Here is a 21,050-nt window from a genome sequence, read left to right on the forward strand (position 1 = left end):
AAAGATAGATTCGAATGGCGATGACCGTAAGTATCAAACAGAAACAAGTTGCATAGGGTTTTGTGCTGAACACGTCGAAAAAGCTCAGCCAGCTGGCTCTCTCTTTTGAATGCTTCCAGCAGCGCTGGCATGGGCGGCAGATCAAACGGACAAACATTTATACATTCACCAGGCTTTAAAAATTTTATTCATTTCTTTTTAGTTTTACGAGTTCAAACTGATGGACCATTGTTAGAGTTTGGTGTTGTGCGTGGGGGTATCGGCGGCCGCTCTTCGCTTTGGTCAACAATTCGAGGAGGCAACGGTGGTTTGCGTGGAGGCGTTGGCGGAGAAGTGGAGGCACGAGGTGGCAGCGGTGGTTTTGGTGAAGGAGCTACCGATGCTGAGGATGCTGTTGTAGGTGGTGATAAGGATTCTTGTTGTTGTTGTTCTTTTTGTTGTTTTTGCTGTGGTGTTGCTGGAGCAGATGGCGCTGCAGGCGGTGGTGGCGGCGGCGGCGGCCGATGTCTAGTAATTCGATCGTTGGTTTCACTTAGTCTGCGACGGATATGAATAACGTCGTGTTCTTCGTCTTTGAGCACTTCTTTGCTACGTTGCCAGAGAGTTTCTGCGCGTTGATATATTGTACTTCTCCGCTCTGTATTGGTGCTTGCACTGTCGTCTATTGACTCTATCGAGTCTTTTCTGGCCTTTTTCCGTCGAATGGGCCATCGAATTGCTATGGATGACGATGTGGTTGCCGTCGTTGCGATAGTGTTGCTTGATGAATCACTAGACGATTCTACCGATGCTGTTTCTTGCTTTTCCTTGTCTATCATCGAAGCAGACGATGTGTTTGTCGCGGGGGTCCCGTTGCCGTTCGTGGTACTCGATATTGTTTCACTTTGGAGTAAATTCGGCGCAGATCTAGAGACATGGTTCACTGTAGGCGAAGGCGCTGACAAGAGATGATGATCTGATTCGTGGCGCTTAGGAACGGGTTTGGGAGTATAGTCGCCAGCTTCTTCGGTTTTTGGTTCAACCACTTTGGATGTTGGAGGTGCTGTCGGTGTGGCGATAGATACTTCTGGAGCTGCTGCTTCTTTCGCACCAAACACACCGCCCTGGCCATCTGTGTCGCAAAATACGAAGTCATCCATATTCGGTAGCACCAATGTTTCTGCAAACACTTCTCGGATCTTGGTTTCAATGGCGTTTGTGACCATGTTAAGTTTGATCTGCTTGTCCGACACGATGGGTTTGATATCCAGCACCATTTCTGGTTCCTCGTAGAATCCCAGCCAGAAACGGTTCGTGGGAGGTTTCTTGATCATGAGCTTAAACCTGCCTCGAAACTGCTTCAGTGTGACAGAGAGGACCAAGTGAACTCGTATAGGCTTAAGTCGAGACGAATAACTCCAATGGATATCCGTCTCTATGACGACACACAATCCGCCCGTGTAATCCACATGTGCTTCTGCTTCCAAGCGTCCGTCGACGTCCAGCGTCAATAGTTTAATGCGAGAAAAATAGGGAATTGCGTGGCCTGCCCGAACGTCTTGGATTGTCACTTCATCTAGAAAGCTTGGTCGCTTGATCTTTTTCAGCTTCTTTGTAAACTTGCTTTCAAAAAAGTGCTTGACCCTGTCCGTCTTGTAAACGCCCAAAAACATTCGTCCCAAAATGGCATTTAGCCATTGCACCTGGCGATGATCCGGGTCTCGGTGGATGGCGCCAATCAAGTGCTCCATAGCTGCAAAATCGAAGCGCGTTTCGTCAACAGTCTCTACATGCGTCGGATCGGGTGCATCGGGCATGAAATCGGATGCTTCCAAAAGCTCAAAATACCAATCTTCCTTGTCGATGGCTCGTGCGCATTGCACAAAAATATCCTGATCAAGCGACCAGTACTCATCGGGTCCTCCTTGCTCATTCAGCAAGTCAGTGTCAGTCTTGCTCTTGACTGCGTTCGGCTGTGGTGGCGATTGCTTGGAAACTTCATTTACCCCGTGCAAAGATTGCGGTCGTTTTTTCTTTGGCTGGAGACGCACAGCCATTGACTTGTTATACATTTCATGGTCTTTTTGGCCGTCTGGGTGCATGGATATCACATAGTCGTGCACGGGTATTATAAGCTTACACTCGAGTTGACGGTCGGACTCGTACACAAACATGGTACCATGCTTAAGCACAGCATAGACCATGTTTTTGAAACGCTTGCCGCCGGACGGGTCGTAGTGGTTAGTTATCCGCACCCAGCCTTCCTTGCCATGGTCAACTTCGACATTTTTGTAGTGCTCAGAGTGGTTACTCTTGCAATTGGCAGCAGGCAAGACAAACCGATACACAATGAACAGCACAGCTGGAAGGAAGGTCAGCCCGCCCAGCAAGTAAATGGCAAGAAATGTCGACAGTGCAAGCATAGAACAGAAAAAGGGAGGAACGGAACGGGAGCACGCTTGCGTGTTTTCGCTTTATTAGCTACTTTAAGAAGAGAGAAATTGTCCGCTTTCAAAGCTTTTGCCGGTCGGTCAGGTCTATGACTACTTTTCCAAACTGCTCTCCGTTGCTAACAATGGAAACACGATCAATTTTCCATTCAATTAAGCTTTTCACGCCTTTACTTACACAAGAGTGGAGATAGCGCCGTCAAACGATTCCAAGGAAAGTCCCTGGAAGACGTTGCTAACTACCGGCTTAATTTTGTGCTTGTCCACAAAGGCAACCATTTCCTTAAACTCGGCACGCGAGCCCATTGTGGATCCCACAAGGTCAATATTCTTCAGCACCTGCACCATCGAAAAGGCGACCCCCTTGGGGCTGGCGGTTTGACCATATTGAGCAATAATACCGCCGGTCTTCATGACTTTGGCATACTGCGGGAATAGTGGCCCGCCCGCGCCATCGATCACTGCTGCCAAGAGGTTCTTGCCCAGCAGTTTCTTGAGCTCCGCTATGCAGTTGTCTACATTGACATTTTTAAATAAATCGCGTGATATCCTTTTTTTTTCCGGTTTTCGATCCCGTTTGCTTACCATCCTTGTAATTGATACCACCCTTTGCACCTAACTCAATGGCACGCTTGATCTTTTCAGGACTCGATGAAGTGACATATACGTGCGCGCCAGCAGCGACGCAGAATTGCAAAGCAAAGAGCGCGACGCCTCCTCCGATACCAGTGACCAAGACGTGGTCTCCTGCTTGGACTTTGGCTTTTGTAAAGACTGTTCTGTTGACAAGGGAAAAAAACTATTCAGTGAAGTGATCTTGAAGAGCAATTTTGTCTATCCATCTGACCTATAGGCAGTTAGGCCAGCGAGTGGAAGGGCAGCAGCTTCAGCGGTTGATAAGTGGGCAGGGCATGGTACGAGCTCCTTGCCATCAATGACAACAGAGTCAGCAAAGGTTCCTGGAATAATATCTGTTAGCGTGAAATTCTCCTTTTATACAGTACAGATTGTTATTTAATTACCTGCAAATGGAAGCAGACCTAGTATACCAAAAGCTCCCTCGGGTCCTCTGGGATCAGAGTCCCAGTTGACACCAGGATTTATCAGCACGCGTTGACCAACCTGGCTGTCAGATGAACCTTTCTTTACAACTATACCGACTCCGTCGGCTCCTAGCACTGAACCCTCCTTGATACCAGGATATAAACCCTTAAGAATCCACACATCGCTTTCAATGACTCGAGGTTAATTCAACATTATCGGCCTTTGTTCTGGAGATCTTGCCGTCTTCAACTGTTGCCTTACCGATGGTTGAAGGCGGCTGCCTGGATCTTGACAATAGCTTCCTCAGGGCGCTGCGCTTCAGCAGTCTGGTTGTCTCCCAGCTCGACGCCATGAATAAAAGGCGTGTTGGGTTTTGGGTTCTTGTTTAATACGATAGCCACCATGCTTTCTTTGTGTCAGACAGAGAGACGAGTGTGAAAAGAGCGGCATTAGTCATCTTCATTCGTTTAAAAAAAGAACTCTACGACTAAACTGTAATTGAGAAAGATCTCATACAAAGCGAGCACCAAGAGCGAGAGCTATCCGCTATTTCACCATATCCACTATATACTTTTGTGGCAACACGTATAGCTTCGCTTTTATCTATTTTATCAGTGATCAGTATGTAAAAGGCGCTTTTAAGCAACAGGAATATCCTAGGTGCACGTAATCATGCATTGCTGGTTATCGCTCTGAGTTTCGTATACCAACTCAAAAGCAGCAGCCGGTCGACGCGTCATATATGGGTTCCGTATAAATCCTGCAACATTCCTGCGCTTTTCATCCTTGCTGGTTTGCAGTATATACGTATGTTTTCACGATGGCTTCTTTCCCACGTCGTCGGACTTGGCATGGATAGTGACGGTATGAACTTTGTCCCACAAACCTTATGGCTGTGTTTATTTCGAAAATTCTTCGGATGGCAAATGTTTGGAGCTGACAACAACTTTGGGGATATTTCTAATTCTAGTTTCCTCCTCATCCGATGCTACGTTTTCTGAGGAAAACGAAGGCGATGAGGGACAAGGAGATGACGACGACTTTTCGCTAATCATTTCTCCCAAAGAAACCTGACCGTACGTATGAAGAGCGGCTTCCAGATCTTCTTTACGAACAGGTTTGCTGACATACGAATTCATGCCTACATAACATCAGTTGATACACCGCAATTTACAATGCCCGATTTCAGTTTTCTGATGGTTACCTGCTGCTATGCATTTGTCCCTATCGCCAGGCATGGCGCACGCTGTCATGGCAATGATATACGGGTGGGTGCTTGAGTGTGTTATCTGCTGCCTGATGAACTTGGAAGCCTCCAGGCCACTCATTTCTGGCATCCAGATATCCATAAATACCAAATCGAATGGTTTGTTGGATGCTTGTGCTTCCTGGATCATGTCGCATGCTTCCTTTCCATTGTTTGCGATTTGCGGTTGCACACCCAATTTCTTTAACATCCGTTCTACGACTTTTTGGTTGACGGCATTGTCGTCAACGAGTAAAGAGCGAGCACCACCGGCAACCTCCGCGAACGGTCGATCAGACGATGAACTCGAAAGGCTGCTAGCTCGTCTGACTGACATTTGTGATGTAGTGCTGCTAGAACTATCAGACTGTTGCCTCAACACATTTCGCATATCCGCAGAAAATGGTGCGATTCGTCGCGACTCGGCGTCTGCAGTCAATTTGCGCAGCAGCGCGTACAGTTTTGAAATTTTGATTGGCTTTGCAATGTACGCAGCGTTGATTTCCTCGCTCGAATGTTCTTCGGTCGGTGAAGCAGATGGATCCTGAATAATACGGCTGCTATTGCTTAAAATCGGGCTTGGCTCGCGCCGCTGCATTCGCACATCCCTGACGTGTAAAACAGGCACAGTGCTGATAGCTGGGAGCTGTTTACATAGGGCTTTCCAAATGACATGACTTGTAACTGTCCTCGAGCTGCATTCGTCGGAATTATCTGCTATGTCAGTGATAACTTCGGAATCTTCATCGATAATTAGAATAGAGGGCTGATATCCATTCTTCAGGTGTTCCTGAGCTTCGCTAAACGTCATCGTCAAGATATCCGATAGCCTTGCAGTGCTCAAGATGTGTTGCCATGCCAGCTGCGCTGATCGATTGTCACAAATTACCATGATATGCTTGCATGTCGCGGAAAGCTCCTTCAGGTGGTTGGAGGTTCCAAAGGTAGGGCTGTCGGGCTGTAGCTCGAGCACAATGCGAAAATAGAAGATTGATCCTTTGCCGTATTCACTCTCAACCCACTAGCAGTTGAGACATATAATTTCTAGTTACATGACCATTCTCTTACCAGCAATTACACAGATACAGACTTACCATATCTCCACCCATCATCCGGCACAGTTTCTGGCTAATAGCAAGTCCTAGACCTAATGCTAACCGTAAACATCAATAAATTCTAATGAAAAATTGTCGATTGTGCCAAACCTGTTCCTCCATAATTGCGGGTGGTCAATGCATCAACTTGATAAAACGTTTGAAACAACAGATCGAGCTTGTTCTTTGGTATTCCAGTGCCCGTATCTTGCACTGTAAACTGCAATGCCTGCATGTTCCTATTTTCGTTAAACATGTCGAGTTCCCCTAATGGGCTGGTTGGCGCGGATATTGCAGGTCCAATCTTTTCGAGATGGATATGGACGTGTCCATGCTGCGTAAATTTCAGTGCATTTGAAAGGCTAAGCATATACACAGATGAGTTATATATATATTATAAGATCCAACATCGTCTGGATTGCTTACAGGTTGAGCAAGACTTGACGAATTCGAACAACGTCGCCAACAACAGAGGTAGGTACTTCAGGGTCGACGTCGTACCATAACACAAGCTGCTTATCGAGAAAGTTGGTGGACACTAGTTTGAACGCGCTCTCGATTGTATAAATCTAAAGACAGGTAATCAGGCAATAGACATGTTTAGCTGACTACTAAGAGCATAATATCGGGTGGCAGGATACGTACCAGATCCAGCTTCTGATGCTCGAGTCTAAGCTTGCCGGATTCGATCTTTGAAAAGTCCAAGATATCGTCAATGATAGTCATCAAATGATTTCCTGTAATGTTATTTTAGTCTAATGAAGATACAATCCTTCGTTTGTGAGCGGTTAAAGGAGATACCTGAGGATTCGATCGTCTCTGCGCAGTCATGAAGATCTGGAGGTAAGTTACTTTCCATCAGGATACGTGACATTCCGATCACAGCATTCATTGGAGTCCGGATTTCTGATATGTGAAGTGGGATTGAGTAAAGCAAGCTAAAGAATAGAATACCCAGTATACATGTATATATTCTCACCATGAGACATGTTTGCCAGAAACTCTTGCTTTGAACTTGCTGCCGCTTCGGCCTCATTCTTTGCCCTTTCCAGATCTACATGAACATCGATGATGTAAGTCTCCAGAATTCCTAACGCATAAACTATGTTATGGACCCATTAGCAATTTCTGCGTTCTTGCACGCTCTTCTTCCAGTTCCAAGGTTCGTTGTTGCAGGTTCGCTGTTCGTCGTCGAACAAGCTCTTCCATGTCACTTGCATATCGCTCAAGCTAACGTGCTGTCAGCTGTATGTTCTTCGCTCAATACAGTGATAATAATTTACCAGGGTAGCTAGATTATCGACCACATTTTCATATCCTGCTGCGCTCGGGTCAATGGCACGCACACGCGACTGATTGAGCAAGGGAGAAATATACGTGAGCAATCTACATCCCCAATCTATCTTTCTCCTCATGTCATACCTTGATAGCTGTCAACTCTGGTCGACAGTTAGGGTCACCGTCTAGACAAACACTGATAAGCGATGTAAGTTTCTCCACAAACTCATCATCGCTGTTGTGGTGCATATCCGGTCTCCAGCCCTTTTTGCGAACACCGTGATACACTGCTTCTACATCCAAGTTTTCTTGCTCCAGCAATCTCTGATATGGTTTCTGGCGTGATACGATTTCGTTCATGATGATTCCGACACTATATTAATGTAATATGTAAGCCGGTCTCTTTGGTTAGTAAATCTGTCTCCATTTTACAACTGATAGTCGCTTAGAACCGATCGACTTGCCTGTAGATATCGGCTGATCTTGAAGGATGGATGTAATATGTTGATTCAGGTAAAGTGACCTTTTCTACTATTGATTCTGGAGCTAGCCACAGGAGCTTTTCTTTTGGGTACACTGTTAGCAATGCATCGTTTGCTTTGTGTAGTTCTGTCTTGTATTGTGCCTCGCGTATGCTCGGCAGACCAAAGTCGGTAATTTTGAGCTCCCATCGACCGGTGACCATGCAAGAATGCGAGCTAAGTAATCCGTGAGTGCGAAATTTTGATCGATGAAGGAAATCCAGACCCTGAAGCAGGTCATGTATGAATGAGAAGCGAAATAACCAGGTCAGATTGATATCAGGGTTAGACAGTACATCAGCTAACGAGCCTTTACTGCAGTATTCTGAAGTTTTTTGTTGCCTTTCATTAGCCGCCATACAGTAAGAAGTCTATCCATCTGCTGCTTGTTACCCACCTTCTACAATGTAAGCACCGCGGCGCTCGATGCACAAACCAATAAACTCGACAAGTTTTGAATGGCGGGCATTCTTCATCAGGCTGACTTCTTTTTGTATTTTTTCGGTCACTTTGATTGCCTTGAATCCAATTTGCTTGACATAGACAGGAAGGTTTCGACTGAATAGGAGACGAGTTGAGATTCCCGTCATTGTGGAAAATGTCACTTTGTTCAACTTACTGGATACCAATAAAACGTTCCAACTCGTATTCGCCTTGGATATCTTTAGGAATATACATGCAGCTACAAATATCCAGGTTAGCTATCGAGTCAATGATTTTGTCTCTTGTCTTATAGCACCTTGTTAGTCCTGGTCTGGCTATTGAGAAATAGTCAGTTGGAGCAGATGCTGCAGATCGCTGGCTTGAAACTGAGCTTGACCGACGACTGCTTGTATTGATATACTCGATAGCAGAAAATCGTTTGTCGCTATTGGATAAAGACAGAGTACTTGTATCTGCTCCGCTGGGGTGGAGTGTGGATGTCGTGAGATGCTGTTCGTTCTCGCCCAGCAAGACACCCAGTGACGGTGAGAGCAAAGGCATACTGGATGTGGATGACATGCTGGGAGAAGAATCTCCTGATATGTAACGCCACGACGGTGATTTCACAAGCTCGTTGTATGATAGTAGCCATGGAACTTCTCTTTTTGCGGCAGCGATCTTTGCCCGGCGCCATATAAACCTGCAAAGCAAGGTCGTCAACACTCCCGCTAAGATGACTTGAACAGAACGAAACAGCGTTGGACTTTTTGACCAGGGCAAAACGGTATGGTACAGATATGGACGAATGAGAAAGAAAAACGTTGAATACCACGAGTTCGGGGATCGATACAGATTTAACTCGCTTTCGTCTTCTAAAGCAAGGTGAGACATGACTGTTGTTTCGTTTGGTCGAGTGTAAGACGTGACATTTGAGACGAGCGTGTTCGAGAGACTGCGCGGCTTGACCACGAAGTGTTTGGATAAGAATATGTCGAGCACAGCTAAGTATCCTGCAGCGTATCCATTCTGCCTTTCGGATTTGCAAGTATTAGAGGCATAAAGTATGTCGAATGTATAAATAGAAGCATGCTATGTTGCCAACAGGGTCAATTCCAAGGTGCCATGTATGTATACGTGTTGCAAACTTTGGTGTTATACCTTCTGAAGATAATTGTACAGTGGCTCGAAAGTCATAATAACTGTATCAGGAATACGGCTGTATTCCTCGAAGGATTCCAAAATCTCTGAGATATCGCGGTATAAGCTGCTTATCGACGATACTTGGATAGCATGAATGAATTCCTCGACTGCTGGCGCATCGTTCCTGACGACTTCGCTGTATGTGCTGCATATGTCCATGCAAAGATCTCTAGAGTCTTCGTCGTGTTCTTTGTAAATGCATATAGGGATTTTGCGGCTATCAGATGTGATTTGCTTGGCGGTATGGCTGTCACTATAAATACAGCATGACATGACATGAGAGTTTGAATGACATACCGTAAAATTGATCGTACTTACGTTGGCTCTGTTCTTTCTGGAAACTTGATGGTAACAAGTGGTACACCATTGCTTGTAAAGTGAACATGCTCGGGTTGCAGATGCGCGCCTTGAGATAATGCAATGATTCCGCGAGTTTGGTTTTTGGCCAGCGAATGGATTTCACTTTCGAACTTTTTGGGTCTTTCAAAGTGGCACCTTGTAACTACATTCCATTGCAACCGATGTGCGAGGTCTTTTGCTCCAGAAATAACATTTTGCTCGAAGCTACCGTTTTCGTGGCTATCGCAAGGAGTCACTAGAGCAATTTCTTGATTTGGCCCAAGATGCGGATAGCAGGTACTGCCATCCCACTGGGATAAAGTATTGCCATTGACAATGACTGGATCAAGGTATATAATATGCTGACTAGAGGGATGAAAATTTTCCGTAACCTATCGAGAAAGAAGAGTTTTTGGGTCTAATGTTATCGAAAGTAAGATGACATCTCGTGGCTTGATGGGCATACCTGCAAGTACATTGTACGCAATGCTAATAGTGACGATAGTTCGGGTATACTTGAGATCGCAAACGCATTTTGCGTACTGTGAAGTAGAAATTTCTTGACATCGTTGCTCTCGATATCGAAAAATCCTGCTAGCAGCGATTGATATGTTCTGATACCGGTCATGAAACCTCTAGCAACTATATCGGCAGACTATTATTCCATTCATAAGTAGGAGAATCGTCATTTCTCGATGCTGCTCTTACATAGGATCCTAATGCTACAATCGAATCGTACGGTAGCGCGCCCGTACTCCCTAGCAATTTGTCCAGGGTTTTGGCACTGTCACTTCCGTCATCGCCTTCTTCTCGAATTATCTCGATGTGTAATTTGTCGCCTAAACTTTGCAGTAGACCGGCCAATCTCTCATAGCTATCATCGGGATCATCTTGGTTGCTTCTCACAAACAAAGTGCGAGACGCATGTCGTTTATCGAGCTCTTTCGCCATTCTCTTTCCTGCTCGTTCTTGATCGTAGACGATACTGTTGAGGCCAAGACGCGTTGCATGCCGCACACTGTTCGCAAATACAATTATGGGTATATCGGTTTCATGAGTTGCATTTTCCAATATGCTCAAAATCTGCTCTGCATCGTCACCGCTAGGAATATTAGCTAGCAAGCCTGCAAATTGCTCCTAAACGACCGGGTCCTGCCTTTCAGACTAGGGTTGCGCGTACAGTGTGAGGCTTTGGTCTTTACGTACCACGTTGAAATTCGCAAGCTCGTTTACACTTAGATACCATTGCAAATCAAGGTTTAAGAAGGAAGCAATGTCGCGTGTTAATGAGCTCTCTGAAGACTGTGTTGCAATAACAGCGATGCGCGGAGGAGGAGCAGTAGAAGATTGAATGTTTGCCGATCCTTGGTAGCTTGCTGAAATCCATAATACTATGGAGATGATCAACAAACAGCAACGACGACAATAAAGAGGGAAGAACATTAGTGTTTGTATTTTTGCTGCTCTGTGGAAAAAACCTGGCAGTTTCAACTGCTCAGCAACGGTCTCTCTGTCATAACTGGCTGTCTGAAATTCAGCCAATTGACGCACGACACTGTGATCGGCGTGTTTGCCATTGTAAACAATGAAAGTGATGGATGGAAATATTTTATTGTATTGTATCGCATAATATGAACGAGAACCACCTGCAGCGTTGCAAAGCATAATGAAAATCCTTACATGGTGTGATTTAAATTAGGATAGGGGAAGGGAGGATATTGATATGTATAGATGGCGTGATGAGCGTATCAAATAATGGATTTGAGGACAGGGTTTGGGTGAGCTTTTTGTTCGAAAGAGTAGTTAGAAATTTCCTCTTTCTTTTGTTTTACATACAGAGAACGGTGGAGAGCAAAGATGGAGAGAAAAGAACAAAAGGGTATTAATGAAGTATAGGCTATATGTGTATATATGTACTTGTCTGACGGGATCTGCTCGACAGCTCAACCGTTCTGGTGATTAGGTTGTCTTGATATTTCCTTTTTGTGTGCTTGTTTTCAGCGCATTTTAATTGGTTCTATGCGATTGCTTCTTCCGGATGGAGCTTGCAAACTTTGCAGATCTGAATTCGCACTCTCTCCAGGTTCTGTTGCGCATTTCCTGTGCGACCGCCTTCCAAGCGTGTTTGAACAATGAAGAGTGCTTCTTAATCGCCATAGCGAGTAATTTGTCCTCTTCCGAGTTCCATTCACGCTGCTCCATAGCTTTGGCCTGCAAGGTCTTGAACCTGCCCCAGCAGCAACCTCGTGATCGATGTGGAAGATATGTTGCTGAGATCATCGCCCAGGAAAGGCCCTGCATATAACCTTGCTGCAAAAGGTAATCTTCTTTCGGTGTCCAGGGTGTTCGCGTCTGCGTGCGACTTGGTTGAGCAGGAGCGAGGCTGGGTAAAGATACGGGTGAAGCTGGTGGTGACGACAATGTGGGAGTTTCAGGCGAAGATAGAGTGCAGCTCGAAGGACTCGATAATGCTGTTGTTGTCCAGGGTTCTGCTGCCAATTTCGGGAATTCAGGTAGCCCATTGTTGTTGTCAAAAGAGTGGGTGCAAAGAAGGTTTTTAATGTCCATTGTTTGTTGGTGTAGAAAGAGAAAGATAGAGAAGATAGGATGAGATCGATGAAAAAGAAAATGCGAACGTCCCGTTGCCTACAATTTATAAAGAATTAATTACGAACCCTGGCCTCCTTTACCAACACCCTGCTGATAAACTGGGAGCCCACGTTTCCAGTCCTCAGGGAAAAGAAACAGGTGTCAAGTAAGGGAACTAATAGGAGAATACTAATCTGTCTGGGGATCGCACCCAGTCGGTGTCAAGCAAAAACAGAGTGCTGATCATTTTCTGTGCGCTTGCATCAAGATGGAAGCCTGCTCGTTAGATCACTGGAATCCAAACTTGGAAAAGACTGGCCTCCTTAGCCAATAACCCCGCTTAGCGTTAAGTTATTCAAGCTGTATAATACTCTGCGAAATAAAGCAGACCCCTTTCTGATCCCCTATTCATCAATTGTCGCTCTGTCGTCACATGGAGCAAAAGAGGGTTCAATTGGATGAATAAATGGCTCTCCTTTCGCTGCACCTCCCAAACCCGTATTGTTGTCCGGATCAGCATTGACAATGAAGCTGCTCTTGAGTTAGTTTATTGACAATTACCGTCAATAATTTTATCATTTTCAAGCGCCTCGTGTCCTAAAAATATATTAATGCAGCATATACCATGATTACTCTGTGCCATGTATCCTATAGCACTTGAAAGTGCACATTAGATAATAAAATCACAGATTCGAACGGTGGGGTTCAGGGCTATCTGCACCCTGTCTTGTGCCTCCTTTGAATTCTTCTTGACTATTTTTCTTTTTCATGCGTCATTCTCCTAGCATTACCGTGTCCCTTTATTCGTCATTAATAACGTTGTGACTTTGGATTGCAGAATCCATCGTTGCTTTCTCGGCCTGTGCATATGATAATATACAGAATTACGCCTCGGATGATCAATAGAATTAAGGGAGCAGTTGCCGATTGTCGCGGGAGAGATCGTCCATGTGCATATTTGCTGACATGTAACTGTCATATGTAATTTGCATTACTCGGGCAATATACCATTGTTAGGAAAGAAGCGGGTCTCCAACTATCTGGGATGGAACGATAGGAGACCATACGCGCGACAAGGAGCACTAACAAGGAGGAGAGGAGTGTAATGTAGTGGGAAGGGTACGTGTGCGTGTGAAATAAGTGTATGAGCGTGTGCCAAAGGGCGTGCGTGATCTTTGCAGCAAAACGTGGAATCAAGGACCCACGAGTCAGAACCCTTTAGAAAGCAGGGACTGCCACGCGATTTTTTATCCGCACAGACACCTATTTTCAGGGGCAGCCAACATGCATACTATGAAACAAATGCACAACATGAAGTTTATTGATCTAAAAGGCGCTTGACTTGTCCATCATGATAACAGGAGATTAACTGAACTCGGAATTCGGCAAGTTGATGGTAAAACAGTTTCTGCAACAAGAATTAAATTATTAATTTCTCTCGCTCTGCGTTGTCGATCCCCAACCAACTAAACTCGCAGCTTACCAAAAGGTGTGCTTGGTTTGTAGATAATGTCTCGCCTTCTCTGCAAATAGTGTATGGTATAGGCAGCGTTACCACACCGTTCTTGAGAACGGTCGGCATGCCTAAAGAACGAAGCAGAGGTTCCATGTTGTGAGGCATAGGGTCGACACCGCGGCTTACAGGTCCTTCTGGAAGTTCCACTGTTTGAGATGCTATAGCTCCTGACCGAGCATAATCGGGCTGTGTGTAGTTTGCAAAGTATTCGACGACCTTGTCGTATGGCTCATTTGTGAAGAACAGTCCAACTTCGTTGCGAAGCTCCTATGTATTTGTTTGTCAACGATATTTCCTCTTTTGATCCTCCTTTCTTTCACTCCAGTTTATACCTCTGCAATAGGTGCGACACCAGGCTTGTATTCTTCTTCTGGGGTACCGCCTAATGCTTTGGCCATGACACGGTTCTTGCCAAAGAAGAATCGTGAGCTCTTGAAGTCATTTCGGATTTCTTTTAAGAATGTGTTGCGCATGTCCTTTACGGAAAAGACCCAAATGTATTCATATTTGTCGCAGCAGCTTCGGATCTACACAGGTTTGTTAGAAGATCTATACGCTTGGTCTACCCGATCCAAAGTCCTTAGCTCACCTCTTCAATGAGCTTTTCTTTGCCCTCGCGACCCTTCTTCTCGGTATTTGTAAGATTTACTAAATATACAGTTAGCCAGAGTCTCTCTGTATATTGTCTGCCACTTACCAACAACAGCTCGTTTTGATTTAGGCATTGCGATTTATGAGCAAGAAAAATAGACCTATTTTCTTTCCTGCAGGAAATCACTGGGCAAGCCACCGCAGAAATTAGTCGGGGATGATCTTTTATTCTGCTTAAATGTCTATATCCAACATAACTCGGTTGCCGCTGGCAAATGGGACGGAAGCGACTTAGACTCCAAGACTAATTGCGTCTTCCTTGATGAGTATGCCTTCCTTGTTAACGTGAAGGGCAGCATGGCCTGGTCCAAGAAGGGTTCCCCTGCGGTGGTCACAGTGCCCAAAACTCGAGCGCGAACAGTTACCATCTTGGGCGCCATCTCTGCCTCAGGTTATTGAGTGCAGCTTGAGACTTCCACAGCCACCAGCCAAGAAGAGAAAGTGAGGAGATCATGCTGACCGTATGCGCTCAGGAACCGTAACAGGTCATTTTCTTAGCTTGCTGAAGGCTACAATGGATGAAATGGACAAGTATCCACACATGAAAGGATAACTATCTTGTCATGGTTAATGCCCCTATCCATAAGTCTGAAGATGTCGCTAGGTACACGTACGTGTTGGTCAACAAATCACACTGCTTTACCACCAACATTTCGAAACAGTTGCGCGCATCTTCATTTCGATACGTATGTCCACTCGTCCGGCTTTTTCGAGAAATGTCATGGTGCACTTAAAACTCGGAAAGGTGGAAGTGAGAGTGGTATCGGCTCGCCATCAGGATGGAAAGGTAGTCCGCTATCAGCGGATTCTGCGGTTCGCTTCGGGTCATTCTTCCGCTGACTCTCATCCTAATGTCGAGACTTATCGTGGTTCCTCTTTGGTTCATGGTGATGTAGATCCTGGGCATCCGTCTCCAAGCACCGATGTGAATCAAGATACTGGCGATCGGTCTCCAACTCCAAACTGCTCGCGAGGATCAAGATAATGATGGCCCGTCTCACACAGCTCACTCCCTTCCTGATGAAGATCCTTTTGCCGCGCTCCAGGAAGGGATAAAAAGAAACCTCTGAATAACTTAAAAAACAACATTCAATAAAGTGAACGTGTAGCGATTCCCCATTGATTTTAAAGATTCTCATTCTAAATGAACTCTCTTGGGAGGCTTAACGTGCGTTGTGGGATTGAGCAAAAACCGGACCAATTGAGGATCATAATCAACGGATGCCTGGCCACAGATCGCTTGAAAAAATATCATCCCCGCCAATTTCAGCGGTCCATTCCACGCTTGATGTGGAGAGAGAACAGTTACCGAGGAACAAGCAGGGCGGAAAGCGACAGTCCATTGTCTCAACCACGGGAAACTGCCATTGTCGTTTTCGGATCGGGGATGTTTGGCAAAGATGTGCCTTTGAAAGGTCAACAATCGGGTGTTGTTGGTATTTTATGGAAAGAGCTCAAGAAAAGAGAAGCAAATGGTGAAGTTGTCGTCGCTACGATCGATGAATATTTGACCTCCCAGGTAAAATCATTATTGGCAAATACATAGCTGAAGACACTAAATGAGAATGATGTATTTATAAATAGATATGCCATACATGCTTATCTCGAATTCTCGAGAATGTTGTCACGGATGACGGTGTCAAGCACCACAGGATTCAAGTCTGCAAAAGCTGTCGGACCCTCTGAAATCGAGACACCAACGCGTCCAAAAATATATTCTATATTGCCGCGTGCATTTGGTCGGGTCTTGGACGGCCTGTACCTTTCATTCACACAACAAATATCATCACTGCGAATGTGGTACTTTAACGGGATCAGATCTTTACAGTTTGTTATTCATGCATGAAAAACTTACAGGGATAACATTAAGGTATGACTCCCTGCCATATCCTGTAGTCAAAAAAGTAGATTTCTATGCACCCGAGGTACGTTGTAGCAATACATGATACATGGAATTTTTCGGTATTGCCTTTATATATTTTTTGTAGGTTGCGTATTATTGACTTCGTTATTCCCTTTCACCGATGTAAAGCTATCTGAGTCGATAAGCAATGTATTCATATTTAGCAAAGGATAAACTTTAAAGGTATCAAGGTGTATCGGCAGAGTGATATTGCTTAACGTCATCTAAAGGCTTCACAAAGGAAGCACGATACTTTGTAAAGATTTCAAAGGTCAGTGTCAGCGCCTTTAGGCTGGGAGGAGAAATACGAATCGATTAATCAGTTAGCAGCAACCCATACAAATCAGTAATAATGTAGATGTGCTTACCCTGGATCTCCTTCCGGAGCATCTAAAATTCCAGTCTTGACTATAGTCTTCTCGCCATTGTATATCATCAGTCGCACGAACATTGTGCAATCACAAGTGCCACAACAGAACTTGTGCTTTTCAACACCGCTATCGACTTCCGAACCTAGAACGATGTATCTCTTGATTAGCCTTGAGGATCTGACACGCTCACAGCCGATGTTGGAAAGAGTGCATTAATCTGGTAGGGTCCTCCCGAGTTCTTGTGACAATGGTGGCAGTGACAGATCTCGCATTCGTCTGGAAGACCCTGGATTGTCAGTTTGACAGATTTACAAAGACACGTGCCAGTAAGTGTTTCAGACATGGAGAAGACAAGATCTTATTACACGAAACATTGCAGATACAGAATCTTTATATAACTTGTTCTATGTAAGCATGGATTAATAATCAAGCTTCGTTGCCGTCTCCGAACAGGTTCGTATGAGTTTACGTTTTATGGCGAGGCTGAGCAATATGACGAACTATACATCTAAAAGAGGTATCTTTCTTATAATAGTAACTGTAGATAACAAACATTCCAAAAGAGCAGATTATCAGATGCATACACAGGGGAAGCCTCCATTGGCGATGATAGCGTTAATCCTAGATTAGGAAATCTGCATGGCGTGATCGTCGTCCACTTTTTTCCCGAAATGTAACTGGGACGTTTCGGCTATGCCGCGCGACAGCTGAGGATGGACTCGAACTACCTTGTGCACAGGTCACCAAATTAGAATATTTCAAGACTGGATCTGATTCTGCCGCTTCAACAACATAAACATAAACTGGAAAAGTCTCTGAACAGGCTCTCATATTTCTCCGGAAGGACTGGGGCCCGGTGGGGGAGAGGTTTTGGAAAGCCAAAATATGTATGTGAACGGGTGGATTAGCGAACATTGAAATAGCTTAACGTCTTTGTGAAGGACAATAGTCCATAAGGATATTGGAAAGTAGCGAGGAAAAATAAATAGTGTCTTCTTACCCTAATAGAAGCTTACGCAGTGCTGTGATGACTCAAACGTCATACAAAATTGCGTGCCACAAAACGTGTTTAAAGTATCTTGTAATTCCATGTTTCGATCTCTTTCTTCTTTCCGTTGTATTATGACGTTTCCATCATCGCTTGGTTTTAGTACTAGAGCAGTCCACTCTGGCCAAGAACCAGATCCAGTGACCGGTGCAGTCATCCCTCCTATTACCTTATCTGCAACTTTCAAGATCGATGCCGACACATCCAAGGTATAACAATTAGCGCAGCTTATTAAAATGAATTGACCAGTGATGATTTAACGGAGTACATCATGTAAAACTCCAGGCTGCAGATAGATACGTTTATGGTCGAATCAATAACCCTTCCCGTCAGAACTTCGAGACAGCTATTGCTTCGTTGGAAGGCGCAGAATACGCAGCAGCTTTTTCTTCGGGTGTGGGAACCGTCACAGCAATCCTTCAAACACTTGCACCAGGTTCCCACGTTGTGTGTGTCGACTGCGTGTACGGAGGAACATTCGTGCTCTTGAACGAGATAGCTGTAGAAAGCAACATAGAAACCGATTTCATCAACCTTGATAACCCGGTTGCTCTAAAGTCAGCGCTGAAGGAGAATACAAAGGCAAGTAAAGCTTGTACATATGGATTGAGATCGATGCTTAATAGTTAAAATTAATACCAGCTTGTGTGGATCGAGTCACCCACAAATCCGACGGTGCGACTTGTAGATATACAAGCAGTGGCCAATATTGCTCACGCGCACGGAGCCAAACTAGTTGTCGATAACACGTTCATGAGCCCGTATTTCCAGAATCCACTGTCACTAGGCGCCGATATCGTGATGCATTCGGTTACAAAATATATCAACGGACACTCAGACGTGACAATGGGTGTAGCGGTGACGAACGACGAACAGATAGGGAAACGGCTTCACTTCTTACAAAATGTGACAGGTGCAGTCCCCTCGCCGTTTGATTGCTATCTTGCACGACGGGGTTTGATCACTCTCGAAGTCCGTATGAGGAAGCACGAAGAAAATGCACTGGCTGTAGCGCAGTTCCTTGAAGAAAATCCTAATGTTGACCAGGTCCTTTACCCTGGTTTACCATCGCATCCCCAGCATGAGCTTGCAAAACGCCAGCAAAAGGGGTTCGGCGGTATGCTTTCGGTGCGCATGAAAGGTGAACTTAGCAATGTCCAAAGACTTGTATCTGAGCTCAAGGTTGTTACATTGGCTGTATCTTTGGGTGGAGCTGAGTCTTTGGTCGAACTCCCAGCAACGATGACTCACTTGGAGATGGACCAAGACACGAAGGAGAAGCTCGGCATTACTGATACTCTTATTCGGGTTTCTATTGGAATAGAAACGTTGCAGGACCTTTTGGATGATTTTGCTCAAGCGATTGAAAAAGCTTATCTATGAAATAACAATAAATAGTTGATTTTATCAATTGTTGAATTTACACTACGATCCGAGAACGAAGCATTATCTACCAAACTATGTATCCATGATATGCTGATTAAGCCATATGATTTCGAGGTCTATCGTGGAGGCGCAGATCTCATCAAGCTAACTTGTTGAAAGCTATCGGAACAAGACCACAAATTGGCTGCACGCCGCAAAAGGCCCCGACCGTTATGCTCTGTTACCCTCGACACACTGTACAAGTTACGCAATCCTTAACCCGGCGATTCTCTTGCTCTCCTCGCTCATTGTATTTACCTTATTACTATACTAAACCTCAGAACAGTGGTAACTACTCAGTCATACTCCCTAGTCTCCGGCTATATGCTAACCTTGTTCCAACAACAGGTCATTTATTACGCATAAACTTACAGAAAGCTAAGCAGATCCTCGGTAAATGTTCGGTTGAGCAAAGTACACGTACAGCATGCATTGACATCGCTTTTGAATTGTAAAAAGGAATCCAGAGTTCTCGAGGCACTAGACACAGCAATGAAGATCGATATAGCACCTGCACTTTGGAGTTGACGCCAGGCACAAAGATACATGCGGCAAGTCAAGTAGGAGGAAGAGCTTATTTTGGTGTTTTCGATGGGTATGCTTGTATTCATGTGTGTGCTTTGCTGTTAAGATGTTGAAAACTTATCAATGCTGTGTACATCGTTTTAGGCACGGCGGGCCTGCAGTCGCTGAATGGTATTGTATACAATCGCTAAGATCAGGTCACAACGCTTTCAATTCACTTAGTCGGCTATGTTGTTACAAAAAGGTTATCGAGTCATCTGCATCAGAAGATAGAGACAATCACACTAGAGGATCTTCCTGAGATATTATTCTATTTACGCGCATACGGAGGATACTTTCGAAGATTCAAAATCCCTCCAGTGTTTGCAGGATTAGTGGACGAGAACGGCCATCCTCTGCCTAATGTTTCCAACACAGACCTATCATTAGACCAACGGCTAACTTTGGCTTTTTTGGATGCTGACGTGCAATGTTTAAAGACAAGGAGATTGCACGATCCCGAGAAGAACAACGAAGGATCGACCGGTAGTATTGCAATTATCGAACCTCACGATTCACAATCCTTTTGGAACAGCGAAGCATACGATATTATTATCGGTCATGTTGGAGATACGAGGTAATGAAATGAAAAATAAAAGGTTTCTTCAAGGGCCAGGAATTTGATGTCTGCTGTAGGATTTTATTATGTGATGCAACCACAGGAAAGGCAATCACTTTGACAACAGGCGATCATCACCCCGGAAATCCTCTGGAGCATGACAGGTTACGCAAGTATGCCGGATTTGTAATGACAGACTCATGGGGAGACGATCGTATCCTTGGCATGCTTGCTACAAGCCGTGCTTTTGGTGATGCCCGGTTAAAAAAGTATGGAGTTTCGTCCGAGCCTGACATTGTACGTTATACAATCAATAAAAGCAACCCTGCTGCATTCATGGTAAGTATTCTTTAGTAACTTTTTAAGACGAATGCGTCCATCAAATATCTAACCATTGTTGCAGGTGCTGGTCACCGATGGCCTGACTTCAGTCATGTCTGACCAAGAAATAGTAGACATCGTGAGTAGCGCTGTCAACTTTTCTGCTGTATATCTGAAGTCATATAAACCCGTGTTTAAATCGTTACAGGTCAAAAAGTCAAGCAATCCGGAGGCGTCTGCAAAGGAGCTGGTGGAAGTAGCAGATCAATATGGTACCGAAGATAACTGTACTGCTCTGGTAAGTATGTGGCATACTCGCCTGTCAGCCTTCAAAATTGTTGGGTAGCTGACAAGAGTCTTCTTAAAAGGTCGTTCGCCTGAACAAGTGGGGAACACGTATGCATGATCTGACGCACGATCTACGAGAATACAGGCTTTCGAACTCTTCCATGAGCAGCCGGCAATCTTGGTGAAAACAGGACATCGATACATATAATGAGTTTTGCATTTGGCTCCTTCCTTTTCCTTG

The 21,050-nt window shown here is 44.8% G+C and overlaps 11 protein-coding genes across 11 annotated transcripts; 4 read left to right on the top strand and 7 right to left on the bottom strand.

Annotated features, from left to right (window-relative positions):
• Positions 1-212: 212 nt before the first annotated feature.
• On the bottom strand, positions 213-2,402 carry VTP01DRAFT_10922 (uncharacterized protein; the record flags this gene model as incomplete). Its single annotated transcript, XM_069379338.1, has 1 exon — positions 213-2,402. One exon carries the CDS (start codon positions 2,400-2,402, stop codon positions 213-215), a length of 2,190 nt encoding a protein of 729 aa, XP_069239322.1.
• An 88-nt stretch (positions 2,403-2,490) lies between these two features.
• On the bottom strand, positions 2,491-3,877 carry VTP01DRAFT_10923 (uncharacterized protein; the record flags this gene model as incomplete). Its single annotated transcript, XM_069379339.1, has 6 exons — positions 2,491-2,548; positions 2,608-2,944; positions 3,015-3,208; positions 3,277-3,388; positions 3,452-3,657; positions 3,735-3,877. 6 exons carry the CDS (start codon positions 3,875-3,877, stop codon positions 2,491-2,493), a joined length of 1,050 nt encoding a protein of 349 aa, XP_069239323.1.
• A 495-nt stretch (positions 3,878-4,372) lies between these two features.
• On the bottom strand, positions 4,373-7,451 carry VTP01DRAFT_10924 (uncharacterized protein; the record flags this gene model as incomplete). The annotated part of the gene is made up of 11 exons (XM_069379340.1): positions 4,373-4,614; positions 4,678-5,740; positions 5,814-5,866; positions 5,925-6,175; positions 6,240-6,382; positions 6,459-6,550; positions 6,615-6,719; positions 6,793-6,867; positions 6,929-7,043; positions 7,097-7,165; positions 7,236-7,451. The coding sequence occupies 11 exons, from the start codon at positions 7,449-7,451 to the stop codon at positions 4,373-4,375; spliced, it is 2,424 nt and encodes an 807-aa protein (XP_069239324.1).
• Positions 7,452-7,536: 85 nt separating this feature from the next.
• On the bottom strand, positions 7,537-11,017 carry VTP01DRAFT_10925 (uncharacterized protein; the record flags this gene model as incomplete). The annotated part of the gene is made up of 9 exons (XM_069379341.1): positions 7,537-7,937; positions 8,010-8,170; positions 8,232-8,294; positions 8,352-9,124; positions 9,194-9,488; positions 9,554-9,966; positions 10,041-10,229; positions 10,283-10,711; positions 10,781-11,017. The coding sequence occupies 9 exons, from the start codon at positions 11,015-11,017 to the stop codon at positions 7,537-7,539; spliced, it is 2,961 nt and encodes a 986-aa protein (XP_069239325.1).
• Positions 11,018-11,581: 564 nt separating this feature from the next.
• On the bottom strand, positions 11,582-12,142 carry VTP01DRAFT_10926 (uncharacterized protein; the record flags this gene model as incomplete). The annotated part of the gene is made up of 1 exon (XM_069379342.1): positions 11,582-12,142. The coding sequence occupies one exon, from the start codon at positions 12,140-12,142 to the stop codon at positions 11,582-11,584; it is 561 nt and encodes a 186-aa protein (XP_069239326.1).
• A 1,339-nt stretch (positions 12,143-13,481) lies between these two features.
• Positions 13,482-14,404, bottom strand: VTP01DRAFT_10927 (uncharacterized protein; the record flags this gene model as incomplete). Its single annotated transcript, XM_069379343.1, has 5 exons — positions 13,482-13,571; positions 13,647-13,946; positions 14,012-14,206; positions 14,269-14,327; positions 14,377-14,404. 5 exons carry the CDS (start codon positions 14,402-14,404, stop codon positions 13,482-13,484), a joined length of 672 nt encoding a protein of 223 aa, XP_069239327.1.
• A 223-nt stretch (positions 14,405-14,627) lies between these two features.
• VTP01DRAFT_10928 (uncharacterized protein) lies at positions 14,628-15,315 on the top strand (the record flags this gene model as incomplete). Its single annotated transcript, XM_069379344.1, has 4 exons — positions 14,628-14,721; positions 14,804-14,861; positions 14,935-15,016; positions 15,076-15,315. The coding sequence occupies 4 exons, from the start codon at positions 14,628-14,630 to the stop codon at positions 15,313-15,315; spliced, it is 474 nt and encodes a 157-aa protein (XP_069239328.1).
• Positions 15,316-15,618: 303 nt separating this feature from the next.
• Positions 15,619-16,016, top strand: VTP01DRAFT_10929 (uncharacterized protein; the record flags this gene model as incomplete). Its single annotated transcript, XM_069379345.1, has 2 exons — positions 15,619-15,849; positions 15,915-16,016. The coding sequence occupies 2 exons, from the start codon at positions 15,619-15,621 to the stop codon at positions 16,014-16,016; spliced, it is 333 nt and encodes a 110-aa protein (XP_069239329.1).
• A 403-nt stretch (positions 16,017-16,419) lies between these two features.
• Positions 16,420-16,684, bottom strand: VTP01DRAFT_10930 (uncharacterized protein; the record flags this gene model as incomplete). Its single annotated transcript, XM_069379347.1, has 2 exons — positions 16,420-16,525; positions 16,602-16,684. 2 exons carry the CDS (start codon positions 16,682-16,684, stop codon positions 16,420-16,422), a joined length of 189 nt encoding a protein of 62 aa, XP_069239330.1.
• A 1,042-nt stretch (positions 16,685-17,726) lies between these two features.
• VTP01DRAFT_10931 (uncharacterized protein) lies at positions 17,727-19,035 on the top strand (the record flags this gene model as incomplete). The annotated part of the gene is made up of 3 exons (XM_069379348.1): positions 17,727-17,861; positions 17,938-18,234; positions 18,295-19,035. The coding sequence occupies 3 exons, from the start codon at positions 17,727-17,729 to the stop codon at positions 19,033-19,035; spliced, it is 1,173 nt and encodes a 390-aa protein (XP_069239331.1).
• A 215-nt stretch (positions 19,036-19,250) lies between these two features.
• Positions 19,251-20,994, top strand: VTP01DRAFT_10932 (uncharacterized protein; the record flags this gene model as incomplete). Its single annotated transcript, XM_069379349.1, has 9 exons — positions 19,251-19,365; positions 19,426-19,470; positions 19,537-19,672; positions 19,747-19,773; positions 19,847-20,218; positions 20,278-20,539; positions 20,604-20,660; positions 20,730-20,819; positions 20,890-20,994. The coding sequence occupies 9 exons, from the start codon at positions 19,251-19,253 to the stop codon at positions 20,992-20,994; spliced, it is 1,209 nt and encodes a 402-aa protein (XP_069239332.1).
• Positions 20,995-21,050: the final 56 nt, after the last annotated feature.

The sequence above is a fragment of the Rhizomucor pusillus genome (genome assembly GCF_041956525.1).
Source record: "Rhizomucor pusillus strain CBS 183.67 unplaced genomic scaffold VTP01scaffold_9, whole genome shotgun sequence".
Lineage (NCBI taxonomy): Eukaryota > Fungi > Mucoromycota > Mucoromycetes > Mucorales > Lichtheimiaceae > Rhizomucor > Rhizomucor pusillus.